The following is a 22,260-nucleotide window of genomic DNA, read 5'->3' as shown; positions in this document are numbered from 1 at the left end:
GGTTAGTAGTATTCCGCTTTTATTTTTAAAGGTACTTAATGGCTTTCAATTTCTCTTGTTCTGTCTGGCCCACAGCCCCATCATCTCCATTAACTTCCTCCGACCAGAACCAATCCGAACTGAAGTATCTTCGCGGTCTGTCAGGTGCCAGACGACCCAGACACGTGATGTAGGGGTTTTGGCCCGGGCATTATGCAATTTCTGCACAGTGTGACAGACACGGGGATACCAATTAGGGAATACTAAAACGATCGCTTACTTCCCCTCCTCAGAAACCCACTCACTTAATGTGTATTCTCAATTGGTTTCGGTTTCCGTTTGGATTTCGTTCGGGCCCCGCCGAGTTGCCTGAATCACTGACGTACGAACATCCAAGTAGCCGCTATCTATATCTGTGGATCCAGTGTAGCGGCTTCTATTTTCTGTTTTCTTGCCCCGTAATATCAACAAATTCGAAATTGATTTCTACGCCTCGCCTTATTTGCTGTAGAACAGCACACATTTTAGTTATCTTTTCTGGGCTATCGCTGATAAATTTTGCATTTTTGATAAAGAACGTGAGTTGCCTGCGAAAATTGTTTGCTTTCAATGGAATTGGTTTTTGTGGAGCTAAATGCAGCTAGCAAGATAACTTCTTGGGAAATTACTAAAGATTGAACTCTGATATCTAAAGATGGATGAGGGGTCATCAAAAGAAACCTTTCATGAAGACTTAATTCAACAAGTGCGCTTGGCAGAAGATCTGTGATTCATTTATCGCTGGGGAATGTCTTTTGCATTAGTAGAGAAAACTCTCTCTCATCTTCCTTTTCTAATCAAATTAGAGCGATAAAACACTATAGAGGATTAAGCTATAAATTTAAGGGATATCTAAAACACAGAGTATTGTTTCAAATCAAGTGATTTCTAGTGTTTTCATCTAATCTAATTTTTTATTTTGAATTGGTAAATTTTCATAATGAAGTGAAATTATCATTGACTTTCAAAGATTTCCCCCTCTAACTTTTCCGTTTACTGTGATCGTTTGAATGTTTGCTTTTAGCCACACTTCCCATTCACTGAACATTCACATTTTGTGATTATTCGATTTTTGAGGGTATTCCGAGTGTTTGGCTGCCTGCCGATTTGTTGGCTTTGCACTTATGTTGTTGTGGGTATTTGCGTATGGGTATGGGTTCGAGATACATTCTCTCGGATACATAGATACACTCTTCGCCTTTGTTGTTATTGCTGCTAATTAGCATAGATTTTTGAGAGTCTCGGTGCTGTCATGTTTACGGTTTGCTTATTTATTTGGCCAGCGCCGAGCGTTTTGTTCTCCCATAACGAGCTGAGCACATGTCTGTTTTCCGCTCTCCTCCTACTTATTGTTTGTTTGCCTTTTACACAACAAACATACAGATACACACGCACACACGCAGCGTATTAACACAAACAATGTGCTTAGTAAATGAGTTTATGAATCGCCCCACAAGAACATCGAACCCGCTCTGACGTCACGTCCTTACAATTTAATTCCCAATTAATTGCAAATCGTCGGCATCGGCGAAAAGGCGTTGCATCAAAGGCCGCGTACGTGAGCCAACTGAACTGCAAGTGCATTAAAAGAGACCGCCGCCAGAAGTCCGCCGACCCACTGTCTCCGCCGCACAGTGGGCCCCATTCTGTTATCTCGCCGGCACATTCTAAAACCGTATAATGATCTCAGTGCCGCGTCGCATCCAAGTGCCAAAGTTGGCGCGTAATTGCCAACGTTTACGCCAATAACACTGGTAGCACTGCTACTACAGCAGCTTCGCCTCGACCTATTGCGTCAGTTTTCCCTTGTTTTTCCCTGCCGCATTTCCCCCCGCCGACTTTCCTTGGCCGAAGTTACACACACAGAGGCCGTGAAGTAGGGGCAAGCCAAACAAAAAGCACACACAAACACACGAGTCTATTTTTAAGGGGCCAAGTCAATGGGCTAGTCGAAAACCACAACTGAGGTAAGAATCACTACACTTCCGGAACCGAGTTTGTAGTGCAGTGTAATTTCCGATAGCTACAATTAAATGGCTCTCGCTCGATCGACACAACGTCAAAGTCGAAGTTCTAGTGCCCAACTGAAGCCGAAGCTCCAAAAGCTCCCGCTAACACCTGGAAACACGACACATCTAGGTAGCAGATAAGTATCTGGCGAAGCCTTCAACTTTTCGCTGATTGGCGGCCGTCTCGCTCTCGAGCCCCAAGCCCTCTCCCTCGCACTGGAATCGATTGCAAATCGGCTTCCGACAGCTACTAATTTGCTGCGAGCTTGGTATCGGACATTAGAAATGTTTTGGCACTGCGCCAATCTGCTGATAGCTGGAAGCAGCTTTCGATTTCTGGAATAAACAGCAGCGAGAAGTCGGTGCTCTTGACTTCTGGTACAATTGGAAGTGCTATTTCGTGCTATTGCCATGAAATCACAGGCAAAATATAAACCTGATTAGATGGCAAAGTTGGGGTTAAGCGGGTTTTCAGCTTGCCAACCTCACTAGAGGGTATGCAAATTTTGAACCAATGCTCAAATGTTAAATGTTAATCGTATAGTACAAGGGGGTTCTATGTTTATTTTGGGCTTCCGGCAAGTTCTTTTAATTTTACATTTGTTTACGCAGCGTTATTGGCTTGCGGTGCTTGATTTTTTTTAGCACAACTATTTTAAATAAATATTTGGAATTTCAAAGTAATGTAAACAGAAATATACGAGCAAAGTGTGGTATGATTTTCTTAAAGCACTCCATTACTCAATTTATATTCGAATAAAAAAAATATTTCGCAACTAACATAGGATAAAATATTTGAATCGTTTGTATACTTTTTTATGTAATATAGCGTTGTATTAAAAATGCTGATATGATTGATTTTACCAAATCCACCATCTATTTTACCATTTCGTAGTATTTTATCACTGCTTTTCACTAGTGTGTAACTACTTATTTTCGGAAATTTATGAGTTAATCTTCGCTGTAATCAACGATTTGCCTTTGTTTTGGTACGATGTTAACTTATCGTACAACATAAGTCGACACAAATCAAAGTCAGATAAGAATGAAATTTTGCACAGCAAACTCGACCATTTTTATCAATATTTATTCGAGCATTTGTTTTATGATTTATTTGTGAGCTTGAACCGCGGAGCAACGAAACGAATTATATAACCGAAACGCATGCAAAGCGAAATTCTGAAGTCATTTCTTAGCGAAATAACAAAATCACGTTAATTGCATTGTTAAAAATTCCGTTTGTGCGCTGCTCTTTTTCAGATGCTGAATCACATTTCAATACTGAAACTCAGTTTTGTTTGCCATTTGCACAGCAACTTATGGCCAAAAAGCCAGTCGGTCAGCTGCGTCAGCTGAGCGGCGGCAAAACGACTTTATAGATAGCCACAAACAGGCTGCTAAAATTATCATAATGGAATAATGGCCAGCGACACAGTGGTCAACGATTTTGGAAAGGTTCGGTGGGGGTCGAACTGCGGGGGCGCTACCAGAAAGGTAAACCTGACGCCATTAGCACGCCGCACTAAGTCGAGCTTTTTGGGAAAAAACATTAGACTAAATTGGCCAGAAATGGAAGCAGAGGCGGCTTTTAGTAGCTTTATGTTTCTAGCACATATGCAACCTACTTAAAAAAATCGTTTGCAGCTTATACATTACTACGTTATAGTAAGGAATTTCTAAAAAATAGAATAATATTCATAAGCTTATTCATTTCATTACTAAGTTAAAGTAAGAAATTTCTAAATAAAGAATAATATTCATAAGCTTATTGGATTACAGGATTTTGCTTTCATAATAATTTTTTAGCGAATTTGTCACAGGGCATAAGTCATTTGTTGATGCCTATTGTAATGTAATTTTGTTTGCTGAGTAACTTTTGAAATACCTAAAAATATTCATAATTATTCACTTAAAATGTGAAAAGCAGGCCGATAGTTCTAATTAATTTTCTAAATAAATCAATTTGTATATTCACCTAAAAGTATGCAACAAAAATTCAATTAAAGGGCACAGGAACAGCAATTTCAAGTAAGCAGAACTAAACCTAAACTGCGTATGCGGATACAAGATTCTTTTGTTTATAGAGAAGCCGGATAATATTTTTTAAATTACTTTATAGCTATTCCAAGCGCAAAAAACAAGGAGCCTTCTTATCGATCGCAATCACTCATTTTTGCTTCATGCCTAATTAATGTGACAAATGCCATTAAAACTGATGCCCGACAAGCAAATTGAGTAGCCACCGAGGTGAGACCCTAGCAAATAACTTCCCCCAGGTAACCAGAAACCGCAATACTGCCGCCCAAAATCGGTGGTTTGAGCCGACAATTGATTGAGGAGTGTTCCCCGGGCCAATGACCACACTTGATTGAGTCACCCTGCCGATGATAATTTGTTGATAATTTCGTTTCGTTAAATTGTGTACAAATCACAAGTGTCTGTCTTGGGACAAAGAACAGCTGCTGGTTAAAAATTTAGGCGACGCTCTAAACTAGGTCGCCTTTAGCCTATAATCGATTGTAGTAAACAAAGAGCTTGTCACTTGAAAAGGTTCCTAGGTAATACATATTGATTTCAGTTCGTACACTCACAGGGAAAACTGCTCAAGAAGGCATTTCCGAGTTTATGGGGCACATAATTTCGGTGTAAAGTGTTGGTAAAGCTATTCAAACTTTTTAATAGCCTGGTAAGGGTATTCTTCGCCAGGCAAATAATATTTTTTAAACAATTTCTAGTTCGCTGCAGGCACAGCCAGACTCATTACCTCTCGCTCTTTTAGTGTCTTTTTATCGCTGCCAGCAATTGACAATAACTTTTTGTTTGTGTGTTTTATTTGCCAAAACGCAGAAAAAAAGCATATATAGGGTAATAACAAAAATTTTGACTTTTCGCCAGCTGGGGCTTATCAAAAAAAACTGTGTGTCGTCGAGGGGTAAACAAAAGCAAAATAAATAATAGTACATAGACAGTGTTCGCTATTTGCCTTGGCTTTCTTTCGGTTCAGCGATAGAAGAATACCGAATGTGGAATTATAATTAATCGGGAACGAGCTCGGGGAGTGCCGGTTGCCAATTGAATTAGTTATTCAACTCGGGCTGACTGACCCAGTGGGGCGAAATTATGAGTTTAATTTTGAAAAATATAATTTCACTATTAAATCAAACCCGAATTCTGGGACACACTCCCGGCTTCATTTGCATGCAGCAAGCACAGCACGGCCACAAAAAGCACAGCACTAACATCCGGTCATTAGAGACTTAATTGAACTATGACCAACGGAGGAGAAGGGTTGCACTGTATAATTTAAATCAAATTAAACCACAAACGTATGCACAGGTAGATCCATAAACGGCGAAATACTCGTATTTAGACCAGCAATGCCGTTTTCGGGCTATCATTATCACCAGACGCACAGGCCATGATTAACCCGAATTCGGTCTGCATTTGCCTATCAGCTGAATTTAAAATGGAAACCGATAAACGAATACTATACGATTAATTTAAATACGTAACGAAGCCGAGAGGTATGACACTTTTCCACTGTCGAATCTTGGTCAATAGCGACTTGGCCCACTGGCCCGAAAAAAGGGCGCCAAACTCAAGCTCTGAACGGCTGGCTTGAATGCTGTGAGGCTTAGGAATACGGTTAGTAATTCGGGTAACTCACTTTGCTTGGCCTGATTTTATGGCGTTCTTTTAGCACCAACGGTAGTCAGTCGCGAGTACACTTAACGCGCCCGTTCGAAAGGTTTACGGTCTATCGTTTTTGCCACTGAACTTGACTGATCGCCCGTAAAAAGCTAGCAAAATATATAGATTTCGCTCGCGACAACTTGACTTGGCAAAACTTCTGTAGTAACTAAATCGCTGGGGGAACACGGTATCGTATCGCATAACACCAACACATCGAACGCAAAAAGCACGACAGCAGCGCGCAGCACAGCAAAAGCAGACGAAAAGCAGCGCCGCAGCAGCAGAGCAGAGAGCAAAAGTCGCCTGTTGATTAGTGACGACTTGTTGCTGTCCCTGCCTCTGCCGCAGTCGCCGTCTCTGCCTGTGCCTCTGCCGGCGTCGACGTCGGCGTCGAGTGGTGGGTGAGAGGACTGGTCGCTGTTTGCACTGGTAGTTGTTGTTGTAGTTGTAGCCGGCTTAGAGCCGTGACTTGTTGATGTTTTGCCATGGCGATACCCAGCAATCGAAGGTACATAGGGTGTATTGGACTAGGACATCAGCAGAGGAAGTGGGCGAAACAAAGGAATTTATTCATAAAGTTGGTGAAAGGTTGTCCAGCTCGTGGTCTGTTAATCCATTGAAGGATAGGAATGTCAAATAACGACTTTCAACACAAGGAATGCATTTCAGTGAAAAGGATAATTATTATAAGTTTTATTCTTCTTGCTTTATCTCTCAAATACTGCACTCCAGGGAATCATAGATGCGGTACACCCATTACTCCCATATTCTCGGTGACTTTGTCGTCGTTCTCCCCCGATTTGCGTTCTGCGTTCGGCGGCGGACACGAACCACAGATCCGATATTTTTCAAATTTGTATGCATAAATTCACACACAAATGCACAGCACAGAGGGTCGGGGGGTCAGCTTGCGTGGGGACGGGGGACCGGGAGGCCTGGCCAGCAAACAGAACAAAAGAATCCAATCATTGTCAGTGCATTGTGCCGCAGCATGTGCGCATCTGGCTTAGGGCAGCAGTAGAGGCTGGGCCTACCACTGGAATCGGAACTGGGACTCGCTGTGGATGGGGCTGTATCACCCACACTACACTCGGTGTGTAGTCACTGGTCGACAGGCACGGACATATGTCTATATGTCCGGAGTGGAGGCAGTCGCTGAATGACGATGACGACATAGCGGGTGGCAGTGCAAATGGTCATGGGGGCCCAAGGAAGTTCTTAGAGGCGGAAACAAAGATTATTAGACTTAATGAAAAATAATAAATGTATGGAATCCTACTACTTTTATTTTGGCAAAATATGATATGCAATTTAAATTTCTCCACCCTGTGATGTTAAGATACAATATTATGATGTACGGATTCTTCACTTAATAAATAATAATTAAAAAAAAAGAGATGTCAGAGACTACAAATAGGTTTCTATAATCCTCTATTAACATTATTTTAAAACTCAAATGGTTAAGAAAGAGAACGTTAGTTTGATCCTACAATATACGCTTAAAAATTAGAACCATCTTATGTATTACAGAACGGATCATTTTTTTTTTAAATTTTCTACTTTACTTAACTACTGCTTCGCCCCTCGTAATGTGTGAACTTTTATATTCGGTTTAAAAGTTTTTGCCGGCTTAGGCAGTGACCACTCGTTGCGCACCCTCCTGTAATGCCGAGGGTCCCATCCCCAATATTCCCATATTCCCGGGAACTATCCCCCCGTTTTAGCCCCCTTCCCCCGCCTGTCATACTCCGGCGTAAACACATAATGCCAGCGTCATTGTCATCGACGCGTCGCTCGCGTCGTCGAGCTCCAGATGGCCAGAGGCGGAGTCACGAGGGGTAAATTGTGTTGGCGAGGGGCGTGGAGTGAGAGAGTTGTAGGGGGATTTCCTTGAAAGGGGTTCGCTCTGAAATGGACCGGCCCGTGGACTGTTAGTTATTATATTTCCAATACCATTTGCGAGGGACTGAGCTATTCTATTCTGTTGTTTTCCCACTAAACAGTTTATGGTCTTGTTTTCGTTTATGCAGTGGCATGTTTTATGAATAGCAGCAATTGACTTTTCTTTAAGGCAAAGTAATTAGCAACTAATGTAGCCGTTTAGCCATTTGCAACTTACAGAATGTACAAAATGTTTCGATTATTAACTAGTAGAAGCGGTAAATATGATTTGTGCACAATTTTCATATGCAAATCAGAAAATGTGATTAATTTAATTACTTTTACATTGTGCATTTCTTACAATTTATGTCTCGAAACAAAATGCATGAGAACGCTTGTTTCTGATCAAATCCTACCGATTAAGATTATCTCAAATGACCTCCATTGTGATTCAGTCCCAAAAAGGGTAATTCGTCACTCCCTGGGGCGCCCCAAAAAAGTGTAGAGCCTCTATTTTGGTCAGAGATTTTTAGGCTGCGATAAAAATCCCCCAGAGAATACTTGTCATGAAATGGAATTTGAATGTTTGGCCCGATTTGTATGGTATCAGCAATTAGGGGAGGAAGTTTTGTGGCATGGAAGAGTACGAGCTATGCTTTTTCGAAACCAATTAAGTCGCTTATGGCTCAAGCCCATAATATTTACTTAATTCCCCTAAAGTATATTACACGGTTTTAGTAAGGGCAAGCAGGATGCGGTTAACTACTGGACTCGTTGTAGTAGCAAGCACCCACCACCACCTGTAGCTCACCTGTTGTTCCGTTTTCGACCACCTGACGGTTTTCGTAGGGGGTTCCGCACTTCCGGCAAGTTTGCGCTGCATTTTCCACACTAAAAATGAAAAAGGGGGAGTTCCCACCGACACGAAGAAGACCTTTCGAGCTGCTCACCTGCTCAGGGCCAAAATCAGAGGTCCTCGCTCCCGCTGGGCGTGGAGCACTTGGAGCAGTTGGGCGTCGTTCAGCGGGCCATCCTTCAGGCGCAGCGATGACTAATAGGTAGGGTAGGTGGGTGGGTCGTGGATGGGGAGAAATGGAAACCAAACACTTCGGATTACATCACAAATCACTTAAAGCACATTTTATTACGGTATAACACTTATATGGGAACGGCTAGGACTTATTCTAATTTGTCGTACACTCTTGGCCACTTTGGGAGCCACAACCGCTGGCTCCTTGCTCCTCCGCAGCGAGCAGAACTTCAGCATGTCGACGGTCTGAGGCCACGAACACAACTGGCCCGAGAGATCTGTGGTATTTTTTAGGGGGCGTCTCTCGAAGATCGAGCTACACCAGATCGCAGACGCCGCGATTTAGAAAAACCTCCAGGCACGTGTTGTCCACTCGATCGAAGAGCAGTGAGCCAAATCTCCGGGCCGTATAGTCGACGATCAGCACCATCTTGCAGTTGATGCACTTGTCGCGGTAGTGGAACAGTAGTCCCACCGTGGGATGCACCACATGATCGGCGTATCCGGGTGCGGCGCGGTACACCTGGTGGTTGCCCATCTCCACAATGGCCCTGGCATTCACCACCACCTTGCTCCGTATGTAGGCGGGCAGCACCTCCAGCGTTCGCCGCACCTTCGACTGGGTGTAGAGCAGCCTGTTGAGGACGTGGCTGGGTGCGTTGAAGGTGTCGTTACTGTCTCGCCGGTGGAAGAATACGTTGCGGAAGACGAAGCCCGCGGTGCGGCCCTCGTCGCATTGGCGCAGGTAGTCCGCCAAGGTGTTGTGCTTCAGCGGCATCACCACCTCGTCAAGGTCCACCACTGCCGCGTACCGAAAGTTGTCCACCACATTGGCACGGTACACACAGTCGTTGAACTGCGCCACGATTCCGGCGTAGTGGACATCCTGCATATGCGCCTGCACATTCCACTCGAAGGCATCGGCCAGGCCAATCCGTTGGTAGTGCTCCAGCACGCGACGCACCTCCTCGCTGGCCTCCACGTAGTAGAAGTAGAAGTGGGTGGCACCCTGCAGGCGGTACATCTCCACGAACTCCACCAGTCGCAGCACATTAGAGTAGTTCTCGTGCAGGGGACCCACGCACACGGAGATCGTGGGACGAGATCGTCCAAACATGTTGGTCATGTTGCGGGGATAGCTGTGGGAATACATCAAAAACGAGGTTAGAGAGCGACTTGCAGCCTAATATTATATAATATATTTGTACAAAATGCAAAATGGATAGTTGACTCACCTGATTTGAATAAAGGTAGGACTAAGATGACTGAGTCGATTGGACGCGTAGGCCAAGGCCACCGCCTGGGGAAGGCGCAAAGGGGAGCGGCGGGAGGCGTGCAACGGACACATGATGCTCCACGCCGCAAAGGTGTTGTTGTGCACATCGTGCATGGCGCCCGCCTCCTCGGCCTTGATCTCCTGGCTGGAGAAGTCCGAGAAGCGCACGATGCAGTTTATCGAGGAGTCGCGCAGACGCTCCGGCAGAATGGCGAAGATGCGCAGCGAACCAATGGTCATCTGCTCGTCGTCCATTCGGACATTACCTGTTGGAATAGAAAAGAATAATAATTGAAACTTATTTAAAATTGATTCATATGATAATTGTTCTTTAGACCTAATGAAACCGTTTAAAACATTTTTATTCTTATGAAGACAATAAAATGTTTACTTCTAGCTTTTGGGAAATGTTGTTGATACAACAGCGAATCTATATTTAAAGATTTTCATATTCATTTTATTTAAATTGGCAGATTGTTTCTATGGCAGTATAAAAGTAATGAGTACAAAAATATATATTCAAATATAAAAGGCCAACATTTCTTTGGTGTTTATTATGTATTACTACTTTGTATAGAAACGGACGGATGGGCAGAGGGTCATGAGCATATATAAATTTGAATAGTTCTTTAAAGAATAAAAATCCACAGATATTTAAGGATTTATGAATTGGAAATGCAAATATATTGAAGAGGTATAATAATCCTAGGTGCTTTTCTGTATGTGAATTACAATGTACTATCCTTCGGACAATCTCACCTACGATATCCGTCCGGGCATCGAAGTACGCCGAGTAAATCTCATGCCTGAGCGTGCTGTTCCCTATCCGGCGCCAGCTGTTGCTATAGTCCCAGTGCGGATTGGGTCTCTCGAAGATCAGCTGTCGCTGCGCCTTGGCCAGATCTTCGCGCAGCCGCTCGTTCTGCAAAAAAAAGAGTTCAGGACATGAGTCACAGGATCGCAGCAAGGACAAAAGGCATTCCGCTGCACTCACAAGGCTCGAGCGCATGGAGATGTAGACCAGGACGAGCATGGCGCTGGCCACCAGGGCGGATAGCGCGAAGTACACATGCTGGAAGCGGTTCTCCGGGGCGGCCAGCATGTCTCGAGCGGGAACAAACTGTGCGGCAGGGACTCCGCTCCTCAGGAATCGCCGACGGCAACTAAAACTGTTTATTTATTTGCGCGTGGCGTGGCGCTACCGTCGACTGAGCAGCCGACGTCTTGGGTCTCGGGTCTTCTGATTCTCGGACTTGGGGCCCCGGCTTTCCGTCTGCAGTCAACCCCAAGCGGCTCCTGTTGCTTATTTGCTTAGCGCTCTTGATGGCCGGCCATCGATTAGCGATAGCCAGTGTGTGGTTGTTGCTGCCACACTGTGCGGCCGTCCCTCCAGTGTCATCACCATCGACTGCCGCCCGTCCTCGGCGTTCTTTGGCCACCACCACAGCCACACACCACCTTGGCACCCACCACTGACCGACCCAGCCACAAGTTCACTTGGCGCCCCGCAATACGCAGATAATTATGGCTCACACACACTGGCAGAAAGAAGAGCACTCAGCGATAAATTTTATATCTTAATCCCACAAGTCCACTTTGAAATAGTTTTCATATAAAACAGATCTCTTAGTGTTTATCACAAATGATGTGCCAAATGGTCAAAGGCCTTGAGACGTGAAATATTTACTGTCTTCATTTTACATGCTATCTTTGGCAAGTTATAGGAAGTTATAAAGAGCTGATTTTAGTTATCAATATTATAGATTTCCAATGGTGACATAAACTAATGTTCTTATCACAGATTTAAACCTTTTTCTGCCTAGTAAGCTAGTTCCTATGGCTTTTTTTTTGCCGTGCACTAACGATGTGGGTGGGGATAGCGCTTTCCACTTTTCCGCTTTTCTCCAGGACGCGAATGCAACAAGTTAATCAACGCACGCCTCGCATCAAACTGGCGCCTCAGTCCACAAACGCTGTCATCAAATGGCGGCACCCGCCGGCAGCGCAGCAGCTGAGCAGCAGCAGCGCGGCGGCAGAGCTTCGAGGGCCTTGTAAAAGTACTCCAGACCCCCAAAAGTGGGTGGTGCTGGTTGGTGGGTGGTGCTGGTGGGTGGTGGTTGGTGGGGGACTTAATAAATTGTACGCTTGTCTCACGATTGGAGTGTCCATGTCCATGTCTGCCGCTCCGAGTGAGTCAGCGTCGCTATTCCGTGCTATTTTTAAGTTAATACGGCCAACAACATCCTCCACTTTTATTATTGAGAATGAAAATATATCAATTATACATAGCAGCATGCCAGCACACACAAAGCGCCTTCCTTTTATTCGGACACATGTTTATGTATAATTGCCGCTTTTCATACATTCGTCTTGGGCATGGGGAATCGAAAGTGAACGGAGGCGTTGACCACTTGATGCTTCTTTAAAAATAAATCCGGCACAGTGGGTCCAACTAGTAAAATCTCATGATTCAAAAACAATTTTATAACCAAACATTCTTTAAATTCTGGAGTGTAATGGAATTTAAAGTACCTCTTAACGCGAATATTTAGGTGGTTGTGTTCGACTTTTTGTTATTTGTGAACACAAAAGGTTTGTAGACGTTGCATGGTTATCTTAAGCCATAGAACACTTGCCGCACTGTTCACTTATTTTCACCACATATTCGAATGAAAACAACGAATTTTTTTTAGGTATTCTTCAAAGTCGTTCTACTACAGGAGAAATATTAATTATTCAAATCGTTAAGTACTCTAAGGGGGTCCGGATGTGTATTTGACATAGCCAATTTGTAGCTAATAGAATGCAGCTAATTTGTCACACTCACTTGAAGGAATTTGTAGCTGAAGAGAAGGAAAACATATACGAGGAAGATCAGAAAGGCGAAATGCGTCACCCTGGGACGATGCCAGAAGCCAGGTATGCGCATTTTCCCGAATTGCCGGAAAATCGGTCAACTAAAAGCACCGAACTATAATACAAACGTTGTGGAACTGAACTGAGGATGAGTGCGTGTTTGCCTGCCCGATGGGTTCCCGCTTTTATCAGCTCGGTTCCATTGATAAGATGTGCTATCATCGGAATTGATACGCACCTATGTATGTGCATACAGTGTGTGTTTTACAGTTAGAGAGCCCCTACACTCTCCTATAATTTTTGGAGAGTTTTACAGAGAAACCACCGGTGGCTTCTCTTTTACCGAGCATATTTCTGGATAAAAGAGATGGGACTAAAGAACTTTTAGTTGGTTAAGGTGGCAAATAAAACAGAAGCTACGATGGTTGATTCTTTCTTTTCGGTTTTTACCAATGGACAATTTATTGGAATTATAATTACTTATATAGAAATATACTGATAAAGGACTGTTCTTGCATTTTAGTAGTATTTTTAATCCGTTGTTGAGTTTTTAGAGTAGTTCATAATAAATTATTGAATACAATTAAGTACTAAAAAATCGCTTTTTGTATTTTGAAAGGATCCTCGTTCCGCGCAGCTGCACCTTTGGCTCATTCCCAGCCCGCATGCTGTCAGTAGTCGAATCATGTCATGCCACCAATTGATGATCCCACAAGAGTCCTAAATGAAATTAAACGCAACCAGCATAACTAAGCTACCAGTAGCCGCCAAACTGGCACAGGAGCAGCCCAAAAACTACCCCAATGCGTATACCCCCGTCCAAATCCCAAACCAAGTGCTTTGTTATCTGTTCCTTGAGAAAACAATTGGGTGAACGAACACCTTTCTCGGGGAGATTTTCGCCAAAGTAGCAATAGACCAAAAGAAACCCCCAGGAGCGTGAGAAAGCGAACCAGCGAAATCTTGACTAATTACTATGCACTCAACTGGTAGCTCTAGATCAGCTCGGTTCCCACAAGCCGGGGGTGACTTAACCCGGTAACCCTCCACCGAGAATCGGAATCCCGGAGCCAAGAAGCAATGCGATCGCGGGGACATACCAGCATAAAAATGAAATAAGCATTTTCAATTCGATTCATTCAGTTCCTTGGGCCTAACCCTCGTTTTATTATTGTTATGGCCCAGCGGCACGCACCCGGTTCTTGCTTCCCAGTATCCAGAATCGAACCCCCACCCAATGTGTTAAATTCCCCCTCTGCCGGCACGCCTGCGTCATGCGAAAGTATTCCATGGTGGTGTTACGGTGGTGGGTTTTCCACTTGGCACAGTATAAAAGACCGATCCGATCGACATTGCGGCACAGTCCAGTGAAAAGTGCCATTGAGTTACGACCTCGGTCCCAAGATCGCTGAGCCGCCACCGTTGCTGTGGCGGCCTTGGCCGTTGCTTAAAGTTCAATTAAAAGTAATTAAATCTTCTACAAGTTTAAGTCACGCCCATGGAGATCTGTAAGTACTCAACTATTGCAACAATCGATTGAGGAAATTCAACAGCTTGTTTCCCTTTCGCAGAAATACAACTATACTAAGTACAACTTTTAATGCACTGAGCAATAGTACAATACAAACAAACAGTCAGAAATATTTAAAGACTTAAATATTCTTCATCTGAAAATTAAAAGAAACCAGAAACTAAAATGCAACTGGTATTCGATTTATATCAATAATCAAGAAACTCAATTCCAAAATATACATGCTTCATATATGGATGATATGGACAAAAGTATAACAGGAACTAAAATGCAACTGGTGTTCAAGTTAATCAAGAAACGCAGTTCAAAAATACTATATAATTGACGAATAAATAAATAAACATAACAAGATGACTTAAATGACATAATACCAACAAGAAAAAGTTACGCGCTCATGGATCTATAAAAGAATTAATACATTCAATCAAACAACAAAAATTAAAAAAAAAAAAAAACCAATGGTCATTTGAATGATACACAGTCGACTACTGCAATTTTCGTTAAGTTACTACATTTATTGCCTCATAAAATCTGGAAATTTTCTTGGCCGCAATAAGAAATCCAAATGCATCTAAACTTTTACGATGGTAGAGTTGCCAGGGTTGAACATTTTCACGATGATCAACGCAACTATCAACAAAAAAAAACATCTTCCAACATTGAATACCAATTAGTTTTCCAGTCTTAAGAACGAAGCTTAGTTGTAAATTTATTTGTGCCTTTTTAGTTCCCTATTTTTTTTCTTTTCTGTTGTGTTCATGTTTTTTGTTAAACAAATTTAAAAGCTAAAAATTTGTTGGTCTAACAATATCCTTGAATAAGGTTTCCATTTCATTTAATTAATCAAGAGAAGGATATTTAGGAAAGCTTACTCAATGTATATTGCCAATAGCAAGGCGTGTTTTTGTTGCTAAATGATTATTTATACGCGAGGACCCTTGAGTTTTAACTTTTTATTTGATTTAAAACTTTTTATTTCGGTTGTATTTGATTTCTGTTCAGTTGGTATTAAAACATACCGTTTAATTTTTTTGGATTCATGATTTCGGATTTGGTAAGTGTTTTCTTTTATTATTTATATAAATTGTTATTATATTTTATGTTCATGTTTTTAAAATGATTTAATTATTATTTGTTTTGTGTACTTTTTTAATATTTTTGTTCTATCTCTTATAATTTGTTTTATTCATTCTTTTAAGTTATTTTTTATCAAGTAATCACATTTTTATAAATTATTTTTAATTTTAATATATGTATTTGTTTATTTTGTCAATATCCATTCGTTTATTATGGTTATATTTTGTTTGTTAATATGTTTTTCCAATTAAATTTGTTTATTCTATTTTAAATTCCTTAAATTTTAATCATTCAAATTTTATTTGTTCTCTTGTTTTTTATATGTTTCATATTTTTCTTGGTTTATTGTTTCATTACTGTTTATTATTTTGTTTTGTTGGCTCAATTTGTGATTTGACTTTTTGTATTATATTTTTGTATTTATGTTTTTAAATTCTTTTGTGGATATACTTTAAATGGTTAATTCTTATTTTGAGTTTTTTTTTTCAATTCTTTCTATTTTAAATTTTTGTTTTTTTCTATATTTTATACATACATATATACAAGTACTTTCGGTATTTATCAATAGGTTCCTGTAAGTTTTTTTTTGTTTATTTATTTCTTCTGAAATGTTTATTTGTTGTGATAATTAAGTATTTTTGTCTTTAACTTTTATATATATTTTTAGTTTTAATATTTGCAGTGTCATTATTTGTTTTTTCATTATTTTTTATTACTTAACTTTATTTTAGGTAGTATTTATTTGGTAATACAAATTTTTTGTTCTGATTTTGTTAAATAATTAAAATAGTATATTGATTTTTTAATACTTTTTGTATTTTATTCTTGTAAATTATTATTATTAAAATTTTTATATTTTTTATTTTAAATTAATATTCTTATTTTCTTAAGCTTTATTTTTTTCTTTTGGTTTAATTTTTGTTGTTTAAATGAATTTTCAGTTGATTATTTACTATTGGTTTGGTTTTATATTTCACTTGATTTTATTTTTATTTATTTTGAGACATCAATTTATTGATTTCTGTTTTTTTTTTTTATATCTATCAAGATAATTTTTTTTCTTTGGTATCCTTATTTATTAAAGTATTAATTCAGATTTTTAAATTTATCAAGGTCATCTTTTTATTTTTGTTGTTAATCTTTTGTTCATTTTATTTGTTTCAATATTTTTTTTTTTAATCGAGCTCTGGGTCTCTCAATAAAAGTTACTCTAAAAAAGAGACAACCGAATGTATTACCTTTAAATGTAGTTCTTAAAACTTTAACAATAAAATAAACTGTTTCCAATTAAAAGAACAATAAAATAATCTGTTTCCAATTTAAAGAGTCGCTTTATTTCAATTTCTTTGTAAAAAAAATATATGTTTGAGGATCTTTGAAAATTGTTTATTTGAGCAAAGCTGTGCCACACATAAATAGTTTCTTTGGAGACTTAACTTACGATTAAACATAAATACGGACGGTAGGTTACACAAAGCCCAGCCACGCCCACCGGGCGGGCGGGCGTCTCTCCCAGCCGCTGCACTGCGTCTGTCCCTGGATTTGGACCTGGATATGGTTCTGCGTCCTTGTCCAGTTACTGCTCAGCTGCGCCGGAAGTTCCCTCGGCGGCTGTCTGGGCAGCTGGGATGGGCATGCTCTGACCCGCAGCACCACCACCATTACTTCCACCATTTCCGGCGGCACTCGCCGTGTTTCCTGGGCCATCCGACGGAGTATCCGCGTCCCGTTCGAGCAGATAGCTAACGCCTAGAGGACGCGGTCGGCCACCATAGGAAGAGCTACAAGGGGCGACAAGAGGGCAAGCCTATCTTAATGCCGTGACCGATTCCGAATCCGATTCCGTGCGGGAAACAACTGTGGGTGCACTCAGTAACAAATAATAAACCTCATGGGTACAAAAATTCTTCTACTTATAAGCAATTATTCCGAGAAAAGAAGTTGTTTAAATATTTAAGAATTTATGCTTTCGTAGCTTTTTAAGTGCTTACAAAATGTTCAGTCTGCGGTTTGATTGATTTGTACGAGTAGTGAAGTTAAAAATTATTAATTCATCAACTTAATGAAAGGGCTTAAATGAAATGAAAGCTATTCAAAAGAAAAGCTGAATTCATAGCAACGATAAATATTTAGATAAAACCATACTGTTTCTCAGGATAATTGATTGTTCAGTTCAATTGAATTTCCTATCCGTAAGGCCAATTTATTTGTCTGAGTGCATTGATGATGCTGTTGCAGGGGCAGCACCCACTGCAACTTACCTCTGTGCATCCCGCTCCCTGTCCCGTTCCCGCTCCCTCTCCCGACTGCCGCCGCTGCCGCTTGAGCCGCTGCTGCTGCTACTGCCGCTGCTGCTGCTGCTCCCACCGCCGCTGCCACTGCTGCTTCCGCCGACCTTCTCCTGATCACCCAGATAAGTCCAACTGCCGGGACCTCCCTCCGATCCCATTACATTGGTATGGCCTCCCACTCGCGAACTGTCGCTTCCAATGGCGGGTGAGGTGACCTTGGAGCCACCGGCATAGGGACAATTTCCAGAGATGCGTCCGCAGGGCGAACTCATTGAGGAGGAGGGTCGAGAGTAGGAGTAGCCATATCCGCGATTCCTGTCGCTTTCATCCTCGTCTGTGGCAAAGTAATAGCCACGTCCGGAGTTATCGAAACCGGACTGACCCCTGGATCCGTTCGAGGTTTTTGGGCAAGTGGAAACGGAAGCGGTAGTCGGTTGGGAGTCAACGGGGCGGATACGGGATTTTCGGGCGCGAGTTAGTGAGTGCATTTGCAGTTGTTGTAGTGCATTTGGGATAGTTTTTTACGATTGGAATTGCCAGCCGTGGAATATCCGCAGTGTCCACAGTGTTGTTGTTGTAGTTGTGTGGTGTATTGTTCATGTTGTAGTTGTACATGATGTTGGTGTAGTTATTGTTGTTTGCGTGTTGTTGAGTTGTTGTATGAAAGTAGAGAGTAAAAACAAAAAGAGCTCAGAGATAGAAAGCGTATAGGTACACAGATAGCTGACAACATGGATGTATAAACACAAAAGAGTGCGACGATACCTGTAGGTCTCATCCCAAGGGCGATAGTTGCGAAAATCATACCTGGAGTAGTAGCGATCGTACGGATCGTAACGATCATAACCGCTTGTCCTTGAGCGATCGTAGTAGCGATCTAAAAAGGATAGTTTGGGATATCTTACAATTGGTCACTTTTAGAAAAGAAAACTTGGGCATACCTCTGGATGACCCTTCGCTGTAGCGATCACCACTGTAGTAGCGATCCCGGTTGTCGTATCCATATCCGCGTTCCCGATCGTAGGATCCCCCATAAGCGGATCCCCTTCTATAATCATCGTAGCCACGACCCTCATAGCGATCGTATGTTCTCGGAGTATAGCGATCTTCGTAATAACGGGAGCGATCGTAGTAGCGATCGTAGTCCCGATCCCTGCTGCGATCATCGTAGCCGGAGTAGTACCAGGAACTACCTCGCATATCGTCTCCCGTTCGACTGGAGTATCCGCTGTAGTACCGATCACGATCCCGATCCTCGTAGCACCTCACACATCGCGACTGGCGGCTCTTCCCACGGAGCACGGAGTCGAGGATTCCAACGCTCGCTGTAGCCAGCTGCTGATCCTTGGAGTCCACACTGGATCGAGCTTCCGGTCCTGTCACCGCTGCCTGGACACAGACGAGCAGCGTCAGGCAGGATATCTAAGACGGACAAAATTGTAACAAAATTTACATTAGGTTTAAAAATTTTATAAAAAACATATATTGTTTTATTGTTAATCTTTTTGAAAGTTATAATATAAGTCGTGGTAACTAATGGGTTGGGTGTCTTGTTCTGTACTCAAAGGATAAATAAATATATACGTTTTTATAAAAATGATTCGTATCAATTAAAATAATAAATAAATCTTAAGGACTTAATGTTCTTGTTGGTTTGTTAACCACTTTAGAAATCAACAGCATAATCCAATGAATCAATAATAATCAAAGTGAAAATGCTCTCAGCGAAATAAAATCAGTTGATTTGTACAGTCCCAATTCGAATGATTTTACTGATGTGGTTCTAAAGCCACAGATAAGATCCTTTCAAAGCACTCAATTAAGCAGATATGTTCTGTGGCTAGTAGTTAATTTGCCGTATGGAAAACCAAAAGAGAGCGCGATCGCCATTAGCTGATTGGCTTTAATTGCCGCTGAGTGCCCGGCCTATCGCAATCGGCTAAGCCGGGGAATCAGCCAGCCAATGCATATCTCACGGTTCAGCTGCCAACTGGGCCAAATCCGAGTGCTCCACGGCAGCCTCCGAGCGTAATTGAGGAGGGCTCCGAGCCAGGCGCCCTCCGCCCACAGATGAACACCGCTAAAACGGACGACAACACCGTGTGACCAGTCGGCGTGAAATATGATCAGCTCCCCCACCGATTATGCAATGGATTTTGGGCCAGGCCAGAAGTACGAGTATGTGGCTCGTCTCGGCACCAAGTACATGGGGTTGGCCACATAGCATTGACATCATTTCTGAGCCCGGCTCATGGCTGCATGAATCAGATTTGGGCTCTGAATTGGAATTGGAATCGGAATCATAACTCCAGTGGCTGAAGCCGAAAAAATCGAGAATGGCCAGCGCGGGCCGAGTTAATCATGGAAAATATTTTGCTAGCTGGCCGCCACGCTTTGTTAGCCAAGCATCAGGAACAACTTCCGGCCAGGCGGATGGTGTTGGCTTTGGCATGTGGGGAATGGATCGACGTGACTTGTCACTGACTCTGGCCAACTTCATTAGAATAATTATATTTCGAGCGAGTACCGAAAGGTGAGTATATGAATGTGGCAAATTGTTTCGCCGTCCGCCGGTCGTTGCCATCGAAAACCTATGAATGGACTTTTCGAGACTCCACTAGATTTGATGTTTTTTTTTTGGTCTAGCCAAATTAACATAACGTAATCGTAATATTTTGGGGGTTGCATAATGGGTTCTACGAAACTTGCATAAGAGTTTTTCGGGGTCAGAATATGTTTTGAGTCCCACGACTCAACGGTGTTTAGTTGGCAGGGGGATGAATATGCTTCGAACACATATTGCCTTTATATAACTTTTGTTATAAGAAATCTCCTTTGAGAGGAGAACAATAATTGTCAGAATCTGATTTATGTTCCATTTGTAAGTGGCTTTAAAAGAGATATGAGGGTATATTGAAATTTAAAGTAGCTCGCTACCAGAAATTATAAAAAGAATAAGTGTATATGAGATTTTGTAATACAAAATATGGGTGCGTTATGTTAGATCTACAATAATTCGTAATTAAATATTATTTTTATCAAATTAATTACACAAAGTCATTTTGTGTATTTCAAGGAAATAAAGAACTTCTCTTAAACTTTTTTTTTTTGTTTTATGGTAATTTATGTTTTTGAAATTAGATCAAATATATTAACTTTAAAAATTTGAAGGATGAAGAAAATTAAAGTAGTTCGTATAATCTTAAAATCCATTTCAAATGAAAAATTCCAAGTAGCGATAAAAATACTAATGTGAAAACTAATGTTATCCTGATGAGATTCCTAACTATTTACTATTTATTAATAAAGGAAACTTCGGAAGTATGTTAGGTAAGCTAGGTAAACATCCTGTAGATGTAACGATATTTTTCACGTATCTAGATTGCTTCTTAAACTAAAAATATCCCAAGAAGTGTAATAATGGTATCCCCAACTTTAGGTAGTGTCTGATAATTGTCTTTAGTATTTTATGCCAATCCTCTGAAGAATTCCATTCAGTTCGAACTCACCAACATCATAGCACGCATGGTGTTCCCTCTTCAGATGGCTCCACCGAATCGATCACAATTTTATCACCTGACACACGTTGTGCCTCTCCAATTTGGGGGGGTGAAGCCGAAGGTATCCTTTCACACTGTATCACAACGAGCCAAAGCTTCTCGAACTGGCGACGGACCGCGAATGATGTGGTCGGAAGCGATGGATCCGTATTTATCTGAACTCCAACCCGAGCTGTGGTTCTGCCCAAGCCGAGAGCACTGAACCGCGATCCCAGCCCCGGATCATCGTGGCTATTAGAGGTGGCTTGGCTTTCGGTGGTTGTGCTGCTGACGGCTGTGGTTCGCTGGCATTCGTGGCTAGGGTGTTGGCAGCCAGTGTATTCATTTTTTGGGTTTTTTTTTTTGGCCTGGGACGGGACGTCGATTTGTCACTTCGCCTGCTCCAACACCTTGGGGCGTGCTGTGCTCTCGTTTCATGGTCAGTTTGGCTTTCGGAGAATGACATGGAGGATGTGCCCAAGAAACGCCTCGATTGCCTCATCGAGAAGCAAGCTAATTATGCGTCTGTTGCGTAATGACCCCGAGAACACTCCTGTGAAATTATCGCAGATTAATCCGGCTTCTCGGAGTTTGAGTCACTGCTGAGATCTGACTTTGGGTGTCAGCACGAGATTAGCATTTCCACCGGCAACTGGAACAAAACACTTTTCAGCGCTTACATAATCCGCGACCGTGACCATGAAAAGACTTTCCACCTGAAGACGTGCCAAATTAAGAAATCTTACAAGATACTTATAATACCCTTGAAGAAAATTAAGATGAGCGGCAAAGGTTATACCAAGAAAATGTATATGGATATACAAAAATCATATTATCGTATACATTATTAAAAAAGAAAGCTAAAATAATCTATCTATTCACTAAACATTTTAAAAACCTAAATAATTTTCAAATGTATCCATCTACAAGCAAACTAAGTTGTAAAACTTTATCATTCATTTAATTATTATTTAATTTCCTTAAATATGCTTCTTTAACTTTATTTATTTTCCGTGTACTTAAGCTATTTAAATCACGTCAAGTAATAAAGATAAATTG

At 41.6% G+C, this 22,260-nt stretch overlaps 3 protein-coding genes and 1 long non-coding RNA gene across 12 annotated transcripts in view; 1 reads left to right on the top strand and 3 right to left on the bottom strand.

The window, feature by feature from the left end:
- LOC6733843 (sorbin and SH3 domain-containing protein 1) overlaps positions 1-8,885 on the bottom strand; it is a 38,389-nt gene extending 29,504 nt beyond the window's left edge. For 2 of the 3 annotated variants that reach the window (XM_044922692.1, XM_039292560.2), the window contains exons 1-3: positions 8,800-8,885; positions 8,552-8,652; positions 8,413-8,492 (exon numbers count right to left, since the gene is read on the bottom strand). In XM_044922692.1, coding sequence (XP_044778627.1) covers positions 8,413-8,492; positions 8,552-8,652; positions 8,800-8,868 — 250 coding nt within the window. In that variant the 5' untranslated portion in view covers positions 8,869-8,885. Of the gene's footprint in view, positions 1-1,924; positions 2,129-8,412; positions 8,493-8,551; positions 8,653-8,799 lie in introns of those variants that run through there. The other variant, XM_044922679.1, reaches the window with a different exon arrangement.
- On the bottom strand, positions 8,715-12,984 carry LOC6733840. 2 transcript variants are annotated; one of them, XM_016167793.2, is made up of 4 exons: positions 12,735-12,984; positions 10,667-10,829; positions 9,867-10,173; positions 8,715-9,770 (listed from the first exon to the last, which is right to left on the bottom strand). In XM_016167793.2, the coding sequence occupies exons 1-4, from the start codon at positions 12,834-12,836 to the stop codon at positions 8,948-8,950; spliced, it is 1,395 nt and encodes a 464-aa protein (XP_016026858.1). In that variant the 5' UTR covers positions 12,837-12,984; the 3' UTR covers positions 8,715-8,947. The 2 variants fall into 2 exon arrangements, with proteins under 2 accessions (XP_016026858.1, XP_002080884.1); XM_002080848.4 differs by lacking the exon at positions 12,735-12,984 and adding an exon at positions 10,902-12,603.
- Positions 12,985-13,270: 286 nt separating this feature from the next.
- On the top strand, positions 13,271-14,664 carry LOC120284455. Its single transcript, XR_005543719.2, has 2 exons — positions 13,271-14,271; positions 14,335-14,664. It is a non-coding gene; the product is annotated as an uncharacterized LOC120284455 (long non-coding RNA).
- Positions 14,665-16,735: 2,071 nt separating this feature from the next.
- Positions 16,736-21,814, bottom strand: LOC6733839 (mRNA cap guanine-N7 methyltransferase). 6 transcript variants are annotated; one of them, XM_016167792.3, is made up of 5 exons: positions 21,172-21,808; positions 18,604-19,084; positions 18,428-18,539; positions 17,633-18,046; positions 16,736-17,152 (listed from the first exon to the last, which is right to left on the bottom strand). In XM_016167792.3, the coding sequence occupies exons 1-5, from the start codon at positions 21,187-21,189 to the stop codon at positions 16,948-16,950; spliced, it is 1,230 nt and encodes a 409-aa protein (XP_016026857.1). In that variant the 5' UTR covers positions 21,190-21,808; the 3' UTR covers positions 16,736-16,947. The 6 variants fall into 6 exon arrangements, with proteins under 6 accessions (XP_016026857.1, XP_039147969.1, XP_039147971.1 ...); XM_039292035.2 differs by having other exon boundaries at positions 18,470-18,539; XM_039292036.2 differs by having other exon boundaries at positions 17,009-17,178; positions 18,470-18,539; positions 21,172-21,814.
- Between the last annotated feature and the right edge of the window lie 446 nt (positions 21,815-22,260).

This window comes from Drosophila simulans, chromosome 2R (assembly GCF_016746395.2).
Source record: "Drosophila simulans strain w501 chromosome 2R, Prin_Dsim_3.1, whole genome shotgun sequence".
Lineage (NCBI taxonomy): Eukaryota > Metazoa > Arthropoda > Insecta > Diptera > Drosophilidae > Drosophila > Drosophila simulans.
This window is presented reverse-complemented; position numbering and strand designations above follow the sequence as displayed.